Here is a 21,397-nt window from a genome sequence, read left to right as displayed (position 1 = left end):
AAACAAACTTTTATTTCGACTTACCACAACCATATTCTCAATTGCTTGCATTGATCTGGATCCAAGAATGACCATGCCTATAGCGGAACACTTAACCCATAATAATAGCACTTTGATAAAGGCTGAATTTCAATTGTCCACATGTGATCCTGTAGCAGTCAGACCCAGTCCTAAATAGCTCCAATGACAGGCCATCTATAAGAAAATCATTCCAAATTATAAATATACCATATCCTGCAGTTTCAAATTGATATAAAGAAACAATAATATTATTTTATTCAACCCTATGTATATAACGTTAATTTTATGTCTTTAACTTTACCTACTACATAACATTTGATATTTTAACTGTTAATAAACTATAATCAATAAGTTCAAGTTTACTATCCCTGCTTTATCTTTTAATTTGTCATTCTATTGCTCAACAAGAATTTACTTTACTGCTCGATTGATTCTATGACTACACTATATTTTTGTAGATCATTGTACCTCATTCTGTGTTCCTTCAACTGGCCAATTAAATAATCTGTAATTGCTGTCCCATGATTTGCATGAATGAGCCCTAGCGTACACAAGCCACTGCTTTGGGAACAATCAGCCCTGCACCAGTATCCCACAGGACATAAGATTGCATTACAGCTAAGAATTCTTGTTCATGATGTCTGTCAACTACCCCTAAGGATGTCACTGCTGTTAATTTTGACCATATCTCTAAAATGTAAAATAAAATGAAATAGAAACTAAATATGGTCTTTAAAAATATAATTCGCATAAAATCAGTTGAATACAGCGAGGTATATTTACCTTAAAGATTGGTAGCTAGCAATTCCATAATGCATATATGCATTCGCACAAAATAACAAATATCAACTCACGAACCCAACAAACAAATTTAATTGTAACATGATGCACTCTGTTTACATGGCTACCACACTAACTACACTAACAACCGCACTAAAACTACAAATTTTTTCATGTCTTTTCATGTAATTACTTCTTGATTTCCGAAAAAGATATTTAATAGTAAAAATGATTAAATTATTAATGAAGAATTATTATTAATTATGAAATTTGAAAATAATAAATTTCTGATCTTGTAAAGTTTGAACTCTATAAATGGTAGCACTGCGCGATATTAGCGTGTACTTCATAATGTTTAGACGAACTTTGACTTGAAAAGTTAACTCAAGATACATATAGTTGTGACTCGGAATTGTTGTAGAAAGTACGATTATAAAAGAAGTATTTCTTAAAATGGCGGAAAAGGCGAAAACTATGAGCCACGTAAAACATATTCCAAAAGATGCTCAAGTTATAATGTCAATTATGAAAGACATGGGAATTACAGATTACGATTCGAAAGTTATAAACCAATTGCTCGAATTTACTTATCGTACGTAATTTATTATATTTACAATTTATTTAAAGTAATGTAGATGCAATGAAGTATATAATCGTGCATGATTTTACATTTATGATTTTACATTTGGAAGTAAGCTGTTAAATGTTAATAAAGTTATTTTCGGTTTAAATTCCGCAGGTTATGTTACTTGCATATTAGACGACAGTAGAATTTACGCAAATCATGCTAAAAAAAAGTTTATCGATTTGGACGACGTTAGATTAGCAGTTAAGATGCAATTGGAACGTACATTTACAAATCCACCACCAAGAGAAGTGTTATTAGATGTTGCTCGAGCAAAAAACAATGTACCACTGCCATTTGTCAAATCAAACAGTGGTTTAAGATTACCACCTGACAGATTTTGCCTGAATGCAACAAATTATAGACTCAAGAATACAACGAAGAAAATAGTTGGGAAACCATTGCATTCTTTGGTTGGAAATAACATTCAAACTGGACAGTCTAAGAACAAATTAGAAAGTAGTAAATCTGGCCTCTCCATAGTTAAAAGGCCGGGGACACTTGCAACAGTTGCTAGGACACAAAGCATTTCAATGCCAAAACCTGTCCTGAAATTTTCATCAGGTAAATGATACATGAAAGTAAAGAATATATAACAGGAACTAATTTGTTAATTATACCGTATCACAGATCCGTTTCGGACCTTGCATTCCCAAACATCTATTCCCTCTATCCATATTTCATTAATACGTAAGATACAAAATTGTGTATGTAATAATAATAATATTTGCTACTATATTTTTCATTTTTTATTTATATTAATTGTTTAAATTTATAGCCACAACTGGAGGAGCTACCATAAAGGCACAAGTAGCTAAGCCAAAAATACAGATTTCTTCTGGACAAACAATGCCGCCTATCAAAGTAGAGATTGATGATTCTATGAAAAGAAAAAGAGAGGATGATTATGACGTATCATAGTAATAAGGGGCGCCGGATAAATTATTTTATATTTTTTGTCTTCATCATTTGAATCAGTGTATATACTATCAAAATGTTTTTATCATTTCACGTAACGCTTCAGTTAAATTTTATCCTTTTGAGATTTGTATAAGAACTTTGATGAAACTGTATATTTTTTATTGGAGGACATTGTACAAATGTGTACATAGTGAATTCAACAAATTCATATTCTACTTGCATATATTTATTATAAATCATCATATTTTGTATACTATATTTTCCCTTAACATTTTCCAAACAGAAATTATTAAAAGAATAATGGGGATATTTTTTGTTCAGTATTGTAAAATATTTCCATGGGACAATATAAGATAATAAAGAGAAAAGTGGGATAATTGTCTAAATAAATTAATAGAATTTCTCAAATTCCAACTTATTTAGAAGGTAATTTATTTGAATGTTATTTTAAGCCTCGCAAATATACACATTTTATTCACGGTATTTACACAAAGTCGAGGGCTGTTCACTATGGAACTCCGTATTCTTCATCTTCATCGCCTTCATCTTGTTCTACATCAGTTTCGTCTTCTGTGGCATACCCAGGAGTTGTTGGAGCAGGTACTGGTTCGTCAACTTCGTCTTCGTCTTCGTAATCACCTACATCTGCAGGTTCTACTTCATCCTCGTCTTCTTCTTCCTCATCCTCTTCCCCTATTTCATCTGGCCTTCGCACGTCTACCACAGGAGCAACCTCTTCTTCGGCCAATTCATCTTCCGTTGGCTCTTCTTCAGGCTCTTCTTCTGCTTCTTCTGGTACTTCACCCGCTTCAAAAGGTGGAGGTTCTTCGGTTTCAATCTTTTCCGGTTCTTCTCTTTTTTCTTTCGCCACATCCTTTTCCCGCACGCATTTCACTCGCTGAAGTGGCTTGAAGAGTTTAAAATCTTCCGGTAATTCATCTTCCGAATAAAGTCTATTTGGTAAAACGTATTTTATCATTCTATAAACTCGACGCAAGAAAAGTTTCTTTAAAAAAGATAGCTATTAATTTCATGCGTTTCATATCAATATTGCAAAAAAACAGATCGATTTCCTACCTGTCCGCAAAATAGATGCGTCGAACCCTGCAGTTTGCGTGGATCTGTATGCGTGTAGTTTCGACATAATTTGTCCCGTACGCTCTCCGCGTGAAGTCCGCGAGATTAAATTGAATTTGATTCCAACCACCGGATAGGCCGATCGGCATCGACGTGCAGAATGGTCGAACTCGCGTGGTGCTTTGAAAGTTACTCATGCGAAACCTTCTGTGCATATCCTTGTCGTCGAGTATCTGTCGAATCAAAAATGAAATATTCTTCTTTTCTACATTCATTGTTGTTTTACGAAATGCTGTTGCTGCTATTGAAAAAAAATGTAATCAGTAAAGAGGTTTCCTCGTGAGACATTTACTGTTATTTCGAACGTGAAGTACTTCTTCATGTTTTTGATGATCATTATGAGAAACGGAAGTTTAATGCCAAGGACTTTCTTGGGATCACATGGACAGAAGATGTACGTTGTTGTGACGTTGGTTCCGGCTATTTCCAGAGCTAGAGATTTCACTTCGTCGTCTGTTACTCTTCGAATGTATCCATTCTTCACCTGTTCGAGACGATTGATACTCGGAGCAAATAGATTAAATGCAATGGAATTTATTTTACTAACTTGAACAGATATACTATTTGGAGAAATTTAATGGCGATAAATCTGACCGCGAAACTATATTTATTAATTTCATAAAATAGAGTTATCTTTCCTTATGTTTTCTTTATATCGATGAACTTACGTGCATATCCCATAACTCTAGCGGGCGTGATCCGCAGCTGTACAAAACAGACATAAGTCCATGCTGATACTTGTTACGAAACATCCTACGTTTCTGCTCTCATCGAATTCATAAAAATAATCAAAATGAAAATGTATTATAATACTTTCATGTTATCATTATCCCGAGAAAACGTCACGTTTAACCATTTAATACACGTAAAGTAAGAGAATTTCTTTGTTTCCCTCCTAGTCGAATCGAATTTGTTTTCTCTTCTGATTTCGCGTGATAGTTTCGGCAGTCTGTTTACCTTTTTGTTAAAGGAAGAAAATAGACTCGCCCACTTTATTCAATGTATCAATGGAAATTTTATTCGATCGCACATGTCGATACATATCGTACACAATGAAAGTTGGGAGCACAATGAGATGCTGTTTCGTTATGTGTCACGAAGAAGCTCGTTGATGTGACGTCTTTCGTTCACGGTTAGCAAATCGGGGACAATCAATGTCTTCGGTGGCATCCCGACGCTGAATACACGGTCGATCCTGACGCTATCGATGGCGAACAACTGCATCATCGCAAAGTGCATGATATCGCGGTTCAGCTGACGCTTGATCTGCTTCTTGGTCCTCTGTACACGTCGTCGGCAGACCACGTAACTTTTAACAGATTAAACATTTTGTCGAAAGACGACTTTTTGAATATTGAAATATTGAGGAGATATTAAGATGTTTCTAAATATTTTATAATTTAATATTCTCCGAATATATACGATATTGACACATTCACTGCTATTAGCGTCGTGTCGTCTTAATTATCTAAAATTTAGTTGCTGGATGTTCAACGATAATTACAGCTATAATTATTAAGCGTTTGATACGCGTTTTAACAGAAAATATTTAGAAAAACAAGCAAACAACGAGATTAACAAATATCATCAATTAAGTTATGAATATCTAGGATGAAAGGATATTAAAGAGTAAGGAGAGCATTTCAGTCTTGAATTGTTGAGAATATAAAGAAGAGGTAAAAATTTATATCGAAGTGTGATAACAGCAAAGTAAGAAAACTAAATTTGCCTTTAATATTTTTGAAACTATTCTGTATTTGAAAGTAATATATAAGTTTTATCAAAGGACGGAAGAAATTGTTAAAAAACTATCCAATTTAATTTCAAGTCAAAGTATAATCTAGTAGAAATAATGATATTTATTTTCACGAATGAAATAATCCTTACTAAGGTAGATTTTTAAGAGTGGTATAACTTGGATGTATCGAGACATCGCTTCTGTACAATTCCGGATATAATTTCATATGTTTCGTGAGATATCTTCTAGCACGTGGTTTCGTTGCAGAAATATCTTCCTTCGTTTCGGTCGTAAGCTCTTCTTTATCATGATCCAGGTCATTTTCCGTATCCACAATTTTCTCTCCTTCCTGACTGGTCATCGTGATACATAAACTACGAATTCACACAAAAATATCGACTTTTTTTTTACAAATCATTTACCTATGAATCATTTATGAATGAAACCCAGCCAATTCTTATTTTCTGATTTCAAACCAATGGTCGAAAAATTCATGAAAACAGTATAAACGATCGCACAAGTCAACGATTTTCCAAAGTGTTTAGAGTAATTAATATATTTAATTGTTTCTTCAAGTGTACTTTATCGAACCGAAATATCACAGGAAACGATTACTCACGCAGGATAAAGCTAAAATTTGAAATTAAATGGTCGAAAGGAGGGAACGTGATGATCGCCATAAACGCGCAGCTCGAACTGGAGAATTTTTCGATGGTCGATTCGGCGAGTCTGACTGGTCTCTCCGTTGATCCGACGAAAGTTGGCCGATCTGCAACGAAGTGAGCCCCTGTGCCTCGTACGGATATCGATTTGGTTTCCAGGTGAATCAATAGAGATTCGGTTCATTCTTATTCCAATGCGTTTGCCTGTGTACACGTCGGACCACCGAACTTCCCACACAGAACCATTAATCCATTCCAATTAGCCGGCTGCGAGAAGATTATGCGGTAATCTCAGGAATTTGCGAGCCAGATAAAGTCACGCCGCGACGAAGCTCACGAACGATCTATGACTCGCGTTCCATTAGTACGTTGCACGATAGTTCGTGAAGAAGTACCTGTTTAGAGAATTAAATTAAATCTTTTCGGCAATGGAAATGGCAGGTGTGCAAGTTCCTGTCCGTTGTATTTATATTATGTAACGCACTATTGTTGCAGTTGTACTGAATTTGCCGTTTAGCACGAATCTGTAGAGTGGTACACACGAGTGATCCATATTTTCTATTTATTATTTTCTATTGCTTTATGTATGTAATTACGCGATCCTTGAGACGAACATTATCAAGCACAGGATTAATTGAATTATCTTTATTATACTTTTCCATGATGACATTGTATTTGAGGCAAGTACCTACTACAGAAACAATAAGAATCTGGTTTCGCATTCAATAGGAAGTTACTTATGCAGCAACTTGATATGATTCCTTTATTTGCATATGTATAATCTGCATTCAACTTTCAATTGATTTCTTAATATTTATTTATATTTACAAAGAACTGAGAAATTTATTTTTATAAAATAAGAAGAAAGGATAAATGTCATTTTACTTTAATAGGGATGCAGGCTTCAGCGAATACGTAAGGAAACTTTTGTAAGAAAAGTTTGTTGAAAAATATGTAAAATACAGAATTTCTGATAAGACGTAAGTATAAAAGAGGGAGGAAAGAAGATCTCTTGAATGTATCGTAAAGAATTGGAAAACTTTTTCGTTTACGATAGTGAAATATACATAATTCTAAGCATTGAATAATATGTAATGAGAATAACAAAATAACGATACAGTAATGTATATTTAATTTATCAATTTTTGTAATTTTTATTTGATCACACTTTTTACACGCAGAATGAAACGACAGCGGCAAGGAATTTACATAATTGCGTTTCGAGTTATGCATATAATTAAATTAAACGCGTGTTGCGACGACAATAAGAATTGTGAAGAATATTCATAAAAATTTCTTTAGCATCTTTTTCTACTTCGCACTTCACTAACGAGAAAGGTACATATAACTTTTATTAAAAAATATAGTTTATTATATACCTAAGATAAGAAAATTTAAAATTTAATAAAATCTTGTGATTTTTAATCAAAATCATTCACATTGTCAGAAATTTCTTAATCCGTGAGATTTATTTTATTTAAAGTTTAATAACGTAGGTATAATTACTGTGACGGTCATCGTGTTAACAAGTTCGTTTCTCGATTATATCACAATTTTCAGACTAGCTTGCGTATAGAATCAAACTTCTGAATCGCCAATAGCCAGTCGCCGCCATATCCTGAAAACAGACAAGAATTTTAATTAACGTGCGTCATACATAGTCCATTGAAACTACGGTAAGAGCTTCATCGCGTGCTATTGTCTCGGGAAATAGAGGCAGAGCACGAAGGATATTTATCGAAGCGCTATCGAGTCCTCGAGGGGTTGGTTTCTCGTTTCTGTGCGACGGCATATTGCGCACCGCTCTCAGGAGCTATGAAAATTCGATTACAATTACGCAGACATGTCGCCAACAACTTCGTTACCGCATCGATTAAACCGTGCACGGTTTCGTATCGGCTAAGTAATCGTGTACTGCAATCGATAAACGGTAGTTACAAACACACGGGTCAGCGGCGAACTTTTGCCCTTTCGTCTACTCAGCTATCATCTCGTTACGACGCGTTAGTTAAATAGAATTTCTTTAACCCGGTATAATTGCTCCGGTGATAGTCAGCGTGCTAGAAATTGCGTTAAAAATAAACTGTTGCCCGCTTAACTCTTGTCGTGCCAACGTAGGGTCACTCAGGAAGCTTAATATAAGTACTTGTCACATTTATGAAAGGGGTTTAGCTTTGAAAAAGGAAATTGTTAAATTACAATTTTTGTTACTTTAGTTTCGGAGTATTTTATTTAATTTCTGAGTTCATTTAATAAATTTAGTACCTTCTGCTCGTGAAGCTGTATTTGTTTCTTTATTAGTGCGATTAGATTATGACCATGGTCATCGAACTCGTTAAATTGTTTAAGAACTATGTATATTAATAATAATAACGAGTATATATAAAAGTTCAATATCAAGGAATTAAGTAGAACGAATTTCATTCCTAATAAAGTTTCAAATCAGACCATTCGAGCTCAATATCTTTAAAATAACGTTAGAATCTAGAACAATCTAGAAGCGTTTAGAATTTAATGATACAACTTTGATCAGGAATAATTGCATGTTAAATAACGTTATATTAATTCGAACAGAGCTGGCCTTTGACAAAGAAGACCGCCGCGTCTGAAATTCAAATCTCTGTACAAGCTTCTCCCGCGTCCGGCTGCGCACATGCGTGCCGGGTCGCCACAGCGAATGAGACGTGCCCGTCCAACGGAACAGAACGTTGTACGAGCCACAATAACCATGCTCCAACTTATTGATATTTTCTGGAGAGCAACGAGCGCGACACGAGTGAGACGGGTATGCCGCGCGAAGCGTGTAGCCCGGAAGGGTGCGAGTAGGACGCGGCGAGGGTGAAGAGGGTGCGCCGGAGCCGTCGTCACGCCCGCATGCTCAACGTGTGCAGTCTCCGGGTGTACAGCTGATCGCGAGTTCCGTGATTCGCAAGCAAACAGGCGCGCTATATCGTCGTGATCACATGTCGAGCAATCCAGTGATCCCTTTGAAACTGACCTTACCTTTTCCAACGAATCTCTTCTGAATCGCGTTCTTAGCATCCGAGTTGACGATGTTACGGCGATAGCCGGGTATTGCATCTTTGGAGAACGCGAAGGGTCGTCTTCGTGCACTCATCTTCAGCTTCCGCCGTTCGTTCATTCGTGTTGGTTCTTTGCATACCGTCGCGTAACCGTGGAATGTACGTGTGAAAGGCTTACCGTAGCAGAAGAAGAAGAAGAAAAAAAGGGCGGCTGTGCGTCGTGTAGCCACGCGATTTACGAATCTTTGATCCCTATCTGGATGTCGTTGGTCGCCGTGACGTCGTCGTTTAGAGACGGTGGACCGAGAGACGGGACGAGCCGCTTCGAGGCCACGGTTTCGAGGAACACGGTTGCCCACGCTCGATAATCGCGATAAGCTCGTATATGATGGCCAACGAAATAACACAGAGACCTTACAGGTGCGTGATCGCTTGGCCGCTTCGAGGATTTTCCTAAAGAATACTTGCTGCGAGAATCAGAGCTCAGCCGGCCACGAAGCCGCTCTCTGTTTCCCGACCAAGTACCTGAACAACAGCTACGACGATTTTGTTAAGCGATCCTCGCGACTGTTGCTCGATATTGGCATATGACTCGTGGAAATTGGGACAGTGCGCGAAGATCGTAGAGGAAAAACGCGATGAGTTGCATTTCTTATTTCTCTATGAGGAATCAGTTTTCAAATAACTTCGGAAGCGTGTCAAATCGTATCATCACGTTGACGATATTACCAATATCGTTGTCGGTGATATTACATTATTGGCTTTTTAATTTAATTCATTTGGCTCTACTTAATTTTGAAATTAGATATATAAAAAAATATCGATTTCTATAGTATCGATTGTAAAAGATGTCGTGAACGTACTACTATATTTTTGAAAGATTTATATCTTTCGGTTTAATTGGTTGTATGTTTTCAATTATGCAATGGTTAGGTAATAACACGCTTCGATTCATCGAGCAACACGAGAATCAGAAAATCAATAATAACGGACGTGTTATGTTTTTCCAAAATTTTTAATGATCTTACACACCTCTTACGAGGCTCGATAGATAATTATTGAGATAATTGTGCAGATAGGTTAAATGTTTCGTAAGAAAGTTCGCAAATTCTTTGCACGAACATCGACTGTAAGTTGCATAAGCGTGTTGCTAATGTTTTAAATGACGTAATTGACGACCGTACTTGACCAGATTCTGGCTGATTTATTGATTCCGATTAAATATTATTGTTGCTAAAGCAACTCGTTTATAGGACAATCGATTATATTTTGCGCACTGCTCTCACATGCATGCTTTACGCTGCTTATTAGCAAGATCGATCAAGACAAATATTTCCTATTTTATGATCTATAGATCTACGTCTAAAATATAAATCTGTGTTTCGAATGCGCCAATCAGTCATCAAAATTTCTATACGTATTATAAACAGACTATTCTTTGTTTAAATGAAATATACGCTGTATATAGCTATAGAGCTGTTCAGAGATTAAAATAATGAATTTTATCTCTTGAAAAATTGTTCACATCTTAATAAAAAAGCGAAAAATTCAGAAAATAAAGCACGTATCGCAATATGTACGATAACATTTAAAATATGAAACGTACAATACTATTTAACGATTTGCCCGAGTCTCTCTCATTTCACGCTGGAAAAGCATTCATTATTGTACTACTAATTAATTAACTGGTGTAATTGGTGTTCAACTTTTTAGAAATCAAATAATTATCGTCGCTGGAGTTGACCAAATTGATATCTCTTCGTATTGTACGATGACATATTTATTCTCCCAACGTATAAAGTAACAACAATTAGACTGTGGATTTTTATTCGTTTGTAAAAAATTCGAGGATGCAAAAATAAATAGAAATATCCAAAGTAGAACGCTGATCGTAATATTTAGTAGGTGAAACAAGCTTTGTTTATATCTCGTTTCTTTAATTATGTTCACAAATATGATACGAGTCTGTATAAATACACGCAGTTCAGTAATAATAAAACAGTTTCTAGTCGTCTTACTTAGTACAGTACGTGCTAATTAATATTAACTTGGCAGTGAAATATCGCAGCACATTCTTTTGCTTGCATAAGTAATATTTCTAATTTTATTTCAGTTTTAATTTTAATTTGAATTTCGTTTTACATTTTCATCCGAAAGAATAGTCTTTTTATAGAATATACGAAGATTTTTATAGATCACCGTATATAAGCTTTTAAATATCGCCATTATTGTAGATCTTTGGATATCGTCGTACAAATTTTATCGAGTGGAAGTTTTTCATGAAATTTTATAATAACTGTTTCCTTTTAAGAACAACGTTACCAGTTCCGGGCCATTCGGAAGTGAATTTATGCTCGGTGATATCACTGGGCAAAGACCTCAGCAAGATCACCATGCCGGTCATATTCAACGAACCACTTTCCTTCCTCCAACGTGTCGCAGAGTACATGGAATACGCGAAGTTGCTTAAGCTAGCGTCTCAAGAAGAAACTCCAATTGGAAGGTTGCAGGTAAATGGAAGTTTCTATTACGTCGCGTAAGTTGTTCGAAGGGGAATCTTTTTCGTTAAGCGTAAAAAATATTCTCTGTGTCGTAGTACGTCGCTGCATTCGCTGTAAGTGCTTTGGCTTCGAACTGGGAGAGACTTGGCAAACCCTTCAATCCGATACTCGGTGAAACTTACGAGTTGGAGCGTGAGGACTTCCGGTAAGTAGCCGACCGTCCAAGTTATCGAAAACATTTCAGTTTAGTTTAGTTTCTGCGTTAAAGTTAATTAAGTGTTCAATTGTTAAGGCGGTCTCTGACAAGTATTATTCGAGTATCGACTTGTGATTTGATGAATTTATCAAATGATAGTATCTCGATGAATTTTAATTAAATTGCTATACCGAAGATTGAATTTAATAGTTTGGAAATTTCTCGATCGATGATATTTCTTATTCTTCTCATTGAGTAGGTAACAAGTACTCAATTCGGAATGAAATTTTAATATTGAATTATTCTATCGAAATATTAGGTTGTCCGGAAAGTTTCTTTCGTCTTATAAGGAAATAATAGACGCACAATGTTTTTTATTTTATATTAATTCATTGAATTATGTACGAACATAATAATAGAAATATAACAAGATAGATCATACCTAATTCAATAAAATAATATTAAACAGAAATTGTTGTTCATCTATTATCATCTTATAGAACGAAAGAAACGTTTCCGACAACCTAATACATTTCGTATTGCGATTATATTCCAATGAAGCATCTGGGAGGTTATTCTTCCAGAATATCCTAGAAACGATTAGACAACTCCAAAGAATTAAAGTCTATTTGCCATTAGGCATGGAAACAGCGTTCACACATGTTTACTCTGTGTCTTTATTCAGAATAGTCTGCGAACAAGTGTCGCATCATCCACCGGTATCCGCGTTCCACGCGGACAGCGAAGAATTCACATTCCACGGCACTATACACCCGAAATTGAAGTTCTGGGGCACGTCTATCCAAGTACATCCAAAGGGTATTGTCACCGTCGAGCTTCTTAAGTAAGTAGCCGATTCGTTTATTGTTACGTATATTGGGTTGGCAACTAAGTGATTGCGGATTTTGTCATCAGGTGGTATTGACAAAATCCGCAATCACTTAGTTGCCAAACCAATAGAATCACCTTCGAATATCCTCGAACAGTAACAAAATTTGGCTGCATATTCGAGCAATTTGTAAAAGTGACTACGTATGTACAACAATATACACGCACGTAGGTGTATTCTTTCGTGGAAATAATACAAAATATATACACTTCCGTTACGATTTCTTAGCATCGTTCTGGTTGTACTAGAAACTCTGTACAACCAGTTTCAAAGAAACAAACAAAGATCTGAGACTAAAGGCGCCAAAATAACAAAAACATAGTAAACAAAGACGGTCGAACCGACTGTATCTGGCGTTCTAAGGTTAAAAGGAGCACTTTGTACGAACTTAGATGGAAGGAGGCGTATACTTGGCAGAATATCAATTGCATACTGCACAACGTGCTGGTAGGCCAATTATGGATGGAACAGCTCGGTTCCTTGGAGATCAAACAAAGCGGCGGAGCGAACTTGAAGGCGACTCTGTGTTTCAAAAGCGCCAGCTGCAATGCCAAGGACCTTCACCGAGTCGAAGGCTTCGTAACGGATCAAGAGTAAGCTGGTAACAGTTTATCATCACTTGCATTCGCAAACGTAACAGCGATTCTCTGTAGCAAACCGAGCTGCATGCTGATAGACCGTACGTTTTACACGCGTTTCGATCGACAACAGTTTCGTTATTTTCTATTCGTAAATAATGGTTTGGACTTATGTCTCATTTGTTTACCCTTTAGGAAGAGGAAACTGCTATTTCTTTATGGAAAATGGACAGAGAGGATGATGGTGTGCGACCCTGCGTTGTACGAAGAAGCGTTGGAGAAGGTGAAACGCGAGGCAAAGAGTCCGCAGGGCAGTCCTGGCCATAAGAAGGTCCTCGCGAAACTGCACAGCCTCAAGGTCGGAGCGTTCAAACCCTCTCATCAGGTATTTGGGATATTAATCGAGGAATTTGATAGAAATTTAGTAGAATTGAATTCTTTTTCAAAGAGAGAGAGATGAATAATATACGCTTCTTATTTATTTCGAGGATTTTAGTATGATACGGTCCTTTTTTACTATGAGTTTTACATATTAATTGAGCTACTCAATGTATTTCTATTTTTATGTAAGCGGGATAAATGTAGGGAAAGATGCACAAGATTTTGGATGTATGAATTGCCCGCTATGAATGTTCCAGTGTTTATGAACAAGTATCGTAGTCTCTTGGTTTCGTATTTATTTATTACAAATTTTAATTACAATATTTGAAAGGAGATTTGCTTTTTTAAGATAAATGTCAAGCGTGTACGAGTAACTTTTACGCTCTAGATATAACGGGAAATCAACTTGAAACGCGTGATCGAGAGATAGAAACGATCTTTTCTCTTTCTGGGAAATTTCTCTAAAATTCGAAATAATTACGATCAAAAGATAAAACACACGCGTATAGTGCAGTATTCATGTTTTCTGGGAAATTTCTCTAAAATTTGAGATAATTATGATCAAAAGATAAAACACACGTAAAGTATTCATATTTTCATTCATATTTTAAAGTATAGTAAAGTATTCATATTTTTATGAATATAATTTCATTGGTTACGTTATACTATAGATTAACGGTAAAAATTTTGCTTTCCATTCATCGGTTTTATGCTCTTAACTTTCAAGTGACTGTTTTAAAAGCGAGTTATATATAGATCATCATATGTTACTCCTATTTATACGTAGCTTCATTCATTAAAGCTCTGAATATTCAACAACTTCGACAAGTTCTCTTCATAAAAAAAAAAAAAAAATCTCACCTTGAAAGGATTAGCAAACGTTTCACATAATTTACGAATAGCAATTATGATAGTATAGAATATATATAGAATAGTAATTAAAATATCGTATTAAGATTATTTCTAATGAAATATTTCTACGATATTTGATTCTGATAAAATACCGTTGTCTAATCGTTCGCTCTATTTCGTTTTAGCGTATTCTAATTTAGTATGTTTCATTGGAACATTTCGATACATTTTCTTGAAACAATTTTCACGGTCATTTAAGGATGCGATCGACGATCCATCGGCAAGTATAGACGGAGACGATACTCCAACTATCGAAGATATTCCTGGATCGATTACTCTTTGGGAAGCTTCGCCGAGGCCGACTAATAGCGCAGATGTAAATAAAACGTTGTTCATTATTAATCGACTGCGGGTGTTTCACGCATTTGTGGGAAATTTGAAGGCGGAAAAATTCACAGGACGCGTATAATATGCAAAAATGTATAAAATATCCAAAGTGGAATACTACGATATTTTGGAGACGTGACAAATCTCTGCTTTTAATTGTATTCACAAAAATGTGAATTTGCATAAATATCCGCAGTTGTATTCCATTTAATCATTTTACTAAACTTATTTCCTTCGATGCGCCATGGCTCACGAAAGTATTTCGGACGATTCCAGGGACGTTTCGAAATTTCGTTTGCACTGTAACGAGAGACGACTATCGTGATTGTATTCGTGAAATTTGAAACGAATCTGAAAATGGATATACAACAAGTTGCAAGGTATTTCGAAAGCGTAAACTTTACAAAAATTATCAAACCGCTTGAACAGTCAATTATTCACTGTATTAATGAGCTACGTGTAACGAGACCATTGTTAGCTTTAATTATACGTTTAAGTCTACTGTTCGTGTATTAGTACGCTAATTTTGTTACCAATAGTACGTTTGCAATTAATATCTTGTAAATTCCACATAGATTTTCGAATCGGTTTCAAATGCTATTATAATCACGACAGTCGTGTCTCGTCACTGAGCTAACGAAATTTTAGAAAGTTCATAATGCATATAAATTTATAATGCACATAATATATCCATAGGAAAATTCCGTGATAAGTGTAATTAAATACTTTCGCGAGTCACTGTATCAGCGTGACGTTTAAAACATTTGTCGGATCGATTTACAGTATTACCAGTTTACAACGTTTGCAATGTCGTTAAACGAACTGACACCGGAAATAGAAAAAGTTATATGTCCGACGGATTCGAGATTAAGGCCGGATATTAGGAAATTGGAGAACGGCGATCAAGATGGAGCTGCGGCTGAGAAGACGAGACTCGAAGAGAAGCAAAGAGATACACGGAAATCGCGAAAGCACAAGAAAGGAGACGATTGGACACCCAGGTAGTAAATAATTAAAAATAATCGTATTGCTTGAAAGAATCGAACGATCGCACGATCTTCTACTTGATCTTTCTCATACGTCATACAAATAACGTCATACAAATAATTAATCAAACATATTGCATAACACTTTTTCACCTTTGATTTCCTCATTTGCTTATTTGGTGCAGCAGAGTGACTACGTTGTTTAATTGATTTCAGTAGATAATTAAGGAATACATATAATAACGTTGTTTAAATATTCATTGAAACCGTTTGAATATTTATATTGCTATTAATCATTGGACCGTCACGATCAGATATTCAGATACCGTTTTTTGAATAATATACAGAGGACTTTTCTTTCTTTTCTGTGCCAGGTAATTGGTAACGACGTGCTATGGTAATTATCGAATCTGTGTATTAGAAGAGAATTTGTGCTTTTATAGCGAGGAAAAATATATAATATCAATCAATCTGATGTAATTATTCTATTAGTTCTATTATTTAGGCACAATGAAAAAGTAAAGTGCCAATAAAAATAAATATTTCAGTTCGTTCAACATTATCATAATACCTTCTCATGGTTTCTAGCTTATTGAATTTCCTTTTCCTTTTGCGATTATTCTTATATCGTGAGACATCTTTAATTCGTCCGTACGTTTACACGGAGGTTTATGTAACATTATTGTCACGTGAGATAGATAAGCAAAGTTAGAGCGGATGTTCGAAATCGTTCGTGAATGTAAACCGTGTGACGATGCTCGGAGAATCTATTTTATGTTAAAAATATCTCCCGAAGTCCCCTCATGCGCGCAATATTTCCTTCGAACTTTGAAATTCTAAATTTTAGAAGGCCATCTAAAATCGATCAGATTCCTTCAAAATTATTCTAAAACTTTCGCTTCGTCAAGCTTAATCTCATTCAATTTTGCTTTATCGAGTATCAGTCACTCCATTCTAAAATTAATATATATATATATATACTATCTTGCTCTTTCAAGATATCGCAAATATCGATTATCGGATATGTCACAGGTGGTTCCAATTGGGCATGAATCCATACACAAACCAAATGGACTGGTTATACCGCGGAGGCTATTGGGACCGTGGCTACGGCAACATGGAAGATATCTTTTAATATACGTGGAAACCCTCATCCGGGCGGAATAATTAACGAGTAGCAGAATAGAAAAGTTCGCTCGTATGTCCTGGCGAGGAATATTCAGACAAATTGCCGGTATACCGAATCAAGGTGGCTGCCCTTCAACCTTGATATGGTTCGAATTTTGTATCGTTGATCGATTTGTTGTACTCAAACAGTCTAAAGAAACCAAAGTCTCGTCGCTTGTATCGATATCGTATGTGTTTATGTATCTACGAATAACGGAGAGTCAATCATACAGAAGGTGCAAGCACGACGCGCAAACACACTTGTGAAAACATTGTCGTCGAGCACGTGGAGAATACACGTTTCAGAAGGATAAAGCGCAATAAGAGTAAAGAGCAGCTTTTTCTCTCGACAAGTGCCATTGTGTTCCATTAAGACGATGACAGTTGTACGATCGATCAACGAGAATGGAACCGCGCCAGACTTCTAGGACAAATAAATGCTCCGGTTGCGAGGAGCGAAACTTTTGTACAACGCGCAGCTTTACACGACAGGCACACGCTTATCTCGATAACGCGACCCCAGTACTTTGGAAATCTACGCTGTCGGTCAAAAGTCATCGCTTTGCCAATCTGGAAAAACATTTGCTATGGGTCTTCCAATCAGTTGTACCGAATCTTCCGCCAATTCGCGCCGTTGATTGCAAATTGAAATGTAAAAGGGTTTTCGTAGAGCCTCCGGTAATTTTCGTTCGTCGATAAATCGAGACATCGATTTCATTGTGTTACAAATGTCTTCTGCCAGCTAAAATGCGTTATTCTACTAAAAAAAAAAAAAAAAGAAAATTGTAACACAAATGATTACCGATCGAAGACTCGACAATCACTGGATCGGTGCTTTCAAATAGAATAATCTCCTCCATCTCGATACATTTTTAAACATCTGATAGTTCCAAACTTTTGACCGGTAGCGTATTTTTTCTCGTACTCACACGAGATCGTCCTCCACAGATTCTTTCGACGCGATGCGAAACAGTCACCCAAGCTGCGTCGCGAAGAGAAAATACCAGTGAATCTCTAATATTCGATCTACCGTCGGATAGATCGAACCGGACGAGCAAGCTTACGCCTCGTAGAGCAATTCCGTATGCAGGTCGTACGTGCATAATCTTTTTTAGGTAATCAAATACGTGTTCTAGCGCTCTATCTTCGAGTGCCATCGAGAATTTACGACACGAGGAAACGAACCAGATGACACGATCTCTGCTGATCGCTGTTTTAGCATACGAAACTACTCTCTTCAGTTACAATGTTTCGTCTATCATTTCACAGCTGAAGTATTGTTGTTTTCTTTATGCCATCTTTGTTTTTCCTCGTTCAGGAAAGTGGGTTACGTAAATTTATTATCATTATACGGGCTGTTCTTTGCCAGAGTAGTGGCGGCCGGTAAACGGTTATGAAAGCTTCGCATGGGCGGTTAAGGTGGTTCCCATGGCACAAGGATAACAGCACGAAGTCCATCCGTTAGTTGATGTTCGTTGTAGAACGAAATTATGGTGAACGAATAGTCGCAAATTTTTTATGACATAAAGACAGATACAATAGATGTACGAGATATGACAGTAGTGCTTCTAGAATAATTTGTTTATTACCGTTTTTTTTTTTTTTAATTATTACCGTTGCACTAATCTTTTTAACTAAAATCTAAGATCGTTTCCTGATTCGTTGTTCGTGATATCTTTAATTAACATAATTTCTGGTGTCGATGTTAACTAATAATAAACGAGCAGATGAAGGTAATTGTTTACATCGTTGGATTTCCGCCCAGCATATTCCTGAAGCTGTATCGTCACACTTCGTATAAACTCACACACACAGGACATATAGAGAAACGGTACTTCTGTTCGATTTCCTTCCAGGAGAACCATCGAGAGATCGCAGCGATCGTATCTTTTTCACGCAAACACATTCGTTTTTACGATTACACGTAGCACACAAGATCACTTCTGACACTATTTTTATAACAAAAAGAGAATTGAAAATGAAACGAGAGCCCGGCCCGGCCCATAGCCGACGCCATCCTTCTCGATACGTTAGTTTTGACTAGTAGGTTTCTGTACATACAGCGACTGTACTATACACTTGTATCTAAATATTAATGATTTAGAAGGATTTTACGCGCGAGGCGATGAATTCTAGCGGAATGAGCGATCGCTCGACCAAGTTAGCTCAAAATAGTTAGCTCAAGTCTCCGGGGAAGCTTCGCAACCACGCATCGAACGAGCAATAAATTAATATTAATCGTTATTCTTTCTTCGTAAGTTCATTTGGTGTTGTTCAGACCTTTGGTCGGTTCGTTAGCATTTTTTACATTATCTGACTCCATTCAGAAGCGACTTTCGCTCGATGGTAATGGTCGATCATACGCATAGGGATTTCTTCAATGTTACTATCTGTCGAAATTTGTGTCTATGGAGTTCACTGGGTATATTAATTGCATAACGATGTCTCTTGATATTTATTATAAAATCTTACTGATAGATTCGAAGCACGTGACAATACTACTGGAAATTGATCGAAAAAGATTGTCGAAATTTAAATAAATTAAGATTTATAAAGTTGCCTTCGTTGCAGATTTCTCCATTTGATATCCGTAAGAATTATGCAACTTGTCTTGGAACGTATTTGCGAATTCAACAATGTAACTAATTTTTCCAACACCGTTACTTTTTATATTTTGACGACTAAAGTTTTACTGACACTATTTTATTTTATAATTTTATTTTATACTACCTCAACCATAATTGTTTACCGTTCGTGAAAATCCTCGAACAGAGTTAGAAATATACAATAAAAATTATCTACAGAATTTTTCGATTCGGTTTCATAATTTCGATAGTAGACTCATTTACGACAGCCAAGAGCCATGAAAGCCTTTATGCGCGTATGATCGACTAACCAATGACGATCGTATGACAATTTAATTTTTCCAAATAGCGTAGATAGTTTGATTCGAAATCTAAAAATAACGTAGATCAGGCTATTTGATACTCAGCGGTGCCAACACAACATGCTAATACAACATGCTAATTTTTTCTCGAACGTGTAACATATAGTCGTACGTATTCACACATTTTCTGCCAGTTTCACCGGTGCGTACATAGGGTTTAGCTCGGCTTATCGTTAGCGTGTAAGTGTCGTCCGGCCGTGTTTGTAATCGCGGTTTGTTAACGATTTGTTTACGCAAAACTATGTGGACATTTAGGCCAGTATGAGCTAAAAGTACGTTCATCGCTTTTGAGAAGCTAACATCCATCAAATCTTAGAGTTTGTTGTACAAGATCATCCAAATGTGTTGCTTTATAGAGGATCCTGATCAACTTTGACGAAATATTTGTCACAAGTGATACCGTAATTGGTAGACGTACATGTGTATTACAACTGTATGTATATTGTATTTCATGAACCTTTCAAGCTAACCACCAACTGCTTTTACTTTATTTATCGATTTCATATTTCATAAATCACCTTTGTTTAGGGATGAAATTGAGATGATTGCAACACCTTGGAGAAAGTAGAACATGAGGTAGTTTGTACATATTATATCGTTGGCTGGCTACTTTATACATCAATTAATTGCTACTGGATATGACTTATACGATAGAAGTTAATATTAAGACGTTTCTTCATTTCAGGGTAATTTATTTATATTTATATATAATTTGAAATACGTATTTTATATTGAAGGATTATGATATCATTTTAGAATACGACAGAGTATACGTATCTTTGTACAAAGCGGTTTCTTTATGAAATTAGTTGTGTAATGATTTACATATTATTTTAAAGAATCATACGTCATTGATATTACGTTCGTACTGTAAAAGACTCGTTAAATTTGTAATAATAATTTAAGCAACTCTAATTTTTCGCCTGTACTAAATAACGTAGAAACAAGATTAGATGAATTAATAGATTATTGGCTAATGATATGTTAAAAAAAATGTGATACTTGTGATGATAATTTAGAATATATGGAGTTCATTTTCAACTAAAGTCAATTGTTCGACTATTGTCGCGTAGACGAAGGAAAGAAAGACGATGTTATTGATAAACACCGATAAGACAGTCTCTCTACATCACAGCACATAGATATTAATTAATGTACTCGACAGTATTACTGCGAAACGAAACAGTATTACGCATGGATTATACATACACTTATAGGAATTGATCTCTGCGTAATAACAAACATTCTTACGCTTCTGTATAACGTTTCTGATGATCGGTATGATTCATTGACTACGAACGCGAATTGTTATTATTACACTAATAATAAGAACGGCAGAATATAAATATACTACTTGAAGAGCGCCAATAATATTTAGAAGAGCTACACTATCGGGGTCACAGACTGTAGAATATAATTGTATTTATGTTGCATAGGCAAATGTATGTATCTGTACATAGATAAATAAATATTAGAAATAAATGTTATAAAGAAAAATTGTTATTTTCTTTTATTATCACAATATCATAGATATATATTTACCCACAAAATTTTATTCTTCTTATCATTTTCTTACCATTATAGTGCCAGTCATACGCACACTTTC

General features: G+C 35.8%; 4 protein-coding genes across 6 annotated transcripts; 2 read left to right on the top strand and 2 right to left on the bottom strand.

The window, feature by feature from the left end:
- The first annotated feature begins 1,155 nt into the window (after positions 1-1,155).
- On the top strand, positions 1,156-2,673 carry LOC122571381 (transcription initiation factor TFIID subunit 9-like). Its single transcript, XM_043735055.1, has 3 exons — positions 1,156-1,393; positions 1,541-1,990; positions 2,205-2,673. Exons 1-3 carry the CDS (start codon positions 1,255-1,257, stop codon positions 2,345-2,347), a joined length of 732 nt encoding a protein of 243 aa, XP_043590990.1. The 5' UTR covers positions 1,156-1,254; the 3' UTR covers positions 2,348-2,673.
- An 11-nt stretch (positions 2,674-2,684) lies between these two features.
- Positions 2,685-4,581, bottom strand: LOC122571380 (cilia- and flagella-associated protein 20-like). Of its 2 annotated transcripts, none has more exons than XM_043735053.1 (5): positions 4,442-4,581; positions 4,153-4,245; positions 3,777-3,968; positions 3,425-3,657; positions 2,685-3,300 (listed from the first exon to the last, which is right to left on the bottom strand). In XM_043735053.1, the coding sequence occupies exons 2-5, from the start codon at positions 4,234-4,236 to the stop codon at positions 2,856-2,858; spliced, it is 954 nt and encodes a 317-aa protein (XP_043590988.1). In that variant the 5' UTR covers positions 4,237-4,245; positions 4,442-4,581; the 3' UTR covers positions 2,685-2,855. The 2 variants fall into 2 exon arrangements, with proteins under 2 accessions (XP_043590988.1, XP_043590989.1); XM_043735054.1 differs by having other exon boundaries at positions 4,153-4,189; positions 4,442-4,520.
- Positions 3,924-6,612, bottom strand: LOC122571382. The gene is made up of 3 exons (XM_043735056.1): positions 5,842-6,612; positions 5,372-5,596; positions 3,924-4,793 (listed from the first exon to the last, which is right to left on the bottom strand). Exons 2-3 carry the CDS (start codon positions 5,581-5,583, stop codon positions 4,571-4,573), a joined length of 435 nt encoding a protein of 144 aa, XP_043590991.1. The 5' UTR covers positions 5,584-5,596; positions 5,842-6,612; the 3' UTR covers positions 3,924-4,570.
- A 2,353-nt stretch (positions 6,613-8,965) lies between these two features.
- On the top strand, positions 8,966-21,288 carry LOC122571377 (oxysterol-binding protein-related protein 2). 2 transcript variants are annotated; one of them, XM_043735045.1, is made up of 9 exons: positions 8,966-9,327; positions 11,219-11,417; positions 11,504-11,613; positions 12,290-12,448; positions 12,886-13,086; positions 13,267-13,456; positions 14,564-14,680; positions 15,475-15,692; positions 16,710-21,288. In XM_043735045.1, exons 1-9 carry the CDS (start codon positions 9,293-9,295, stop codon positions 16,810-16,812), a joined length of 1,332 nt encoding a protein of 443 aa, XP_043590980.1. In that variant the 5' UTR covers positions 8,966-9,292; the 3' UTR covers positions 16,813-21,288. The 2 variants fall into 2 exon arrangements, with proteins under 2 accessions (XP_043590980.1, XP_043590981.1); XM_043735046.1 differs by lacking the exon at positions 16,710-21,288 and adding an exon at positions 16,052-16,611.
- The last annotated feature ends 109 nt before the right edge of the window (positions 21,289-21,397 follow it).

The sequence above is a fragment of the Bombus pyrosoma genome, linkage group LG10, assembly GCF_014825855.1.
Source record: "Bombus pyrosoma isolate SC7728 linkage group LG10, ASM1482585v1, whole genome shotgun sequence".
NCBI classification, from domain to species: Eukaryota; Metazoa; Arthropoda; class Insecta; order Hymenoptera; family Apidae; genus Bombus; species Bombus pyrosoma.
Note: the sequence above shows the minus strand (reverse complement) of the source record. Positions and strands in the feature narration are given on the sequence as shown.

What these genes read in the sequence shown, in the direction of transcription:
- LOC122571381 (XM_043735055.1), top strand. Translation starts at nt 1,255, where the DNA reads ATGGCGGAAAAGGCGAAAACTATGAGCCACGTAAAACATATTCCAAAA. An exon ending in ATTGCTCGAATTTACTTATC is followed by an intron (nt 1,394 to 1,540) that starts GTACGTAATTTA and finishes TAAATTCCGCAG; the next exon opens with GTTATGTTACTTGCATATTA. An exon ending in TGTCCTGAAATTTTCATCAG is followed by an intron (nt 1,991 to 2,204) that starts GTAAATGATACA and finishes TTAAATTTATAG; the next exon opens with CCACAACTGGAGGAGCTACC.
- LOC122571382 (XM_043735056.1), bottom strand. Translation starts at nt 5,583, where the DNA reads ATGACCAGTCAGGAAGGAGAGAAAATTGTGGATACGGAAAATGACCTG. An exon ending in ACTCTTAAAAATCTACCTTA is followed by an intron (nt 4,794 to 5,371) that starts GTAAGGATTATT and finishes ATCTGTTAAAAG; the next exon opens with TTACGTGGTCTGCCGACGAC.
- LOC122571377 (XM_043735045.1), top strand. Translation starts at nt 9,293, where the DNA reads ATGATGGCCAACGAAATAACACAGAGACCTTACAG. An exon ending in ATAACACAGAGACCTTACAG is followed by an intron (nt 9,328 to 11,218) that starts GTGCGTGATCGC and finishes TTTCCTTTTAAG; the next exon opens with AACAACGTTACCAGTTCCGG. An exon ending in GTCACCGTCGAGCTTCTTAA is followed by an intron (nt 12,449 to 12,885) that starts GTAAGTAGCCGA and finishes GTACGAACTTAG; the next exon opens with ATGGAAGGAGGCGTATACTT.
- LOC122571380 (XM_043735053.1), bottom strand. Translation starts at nt 4,236, where the DNA reads ATGTTTCGTAACAAGTATCAGCATGGACTTATGTCTGTTTTGTACAGC. An exon ending in TAGAGTTATGGGATATGCAC is followed by an intron (nt 3,969 to 4,152) that starts GTAAGTTCATCG and finishes CGTCTCGAACAG; the next exon opens with GTGAAGAATGGATACATTCG. An exon ending in CGCATCTATTTTGCGGACAG is followed by an intron (nt 3,301 to 3,424) that starts GTAGGAAATCGA and finishes TTTACCAAATAG; the next exon opens with ACTTTATTCGGAAGATGAAT.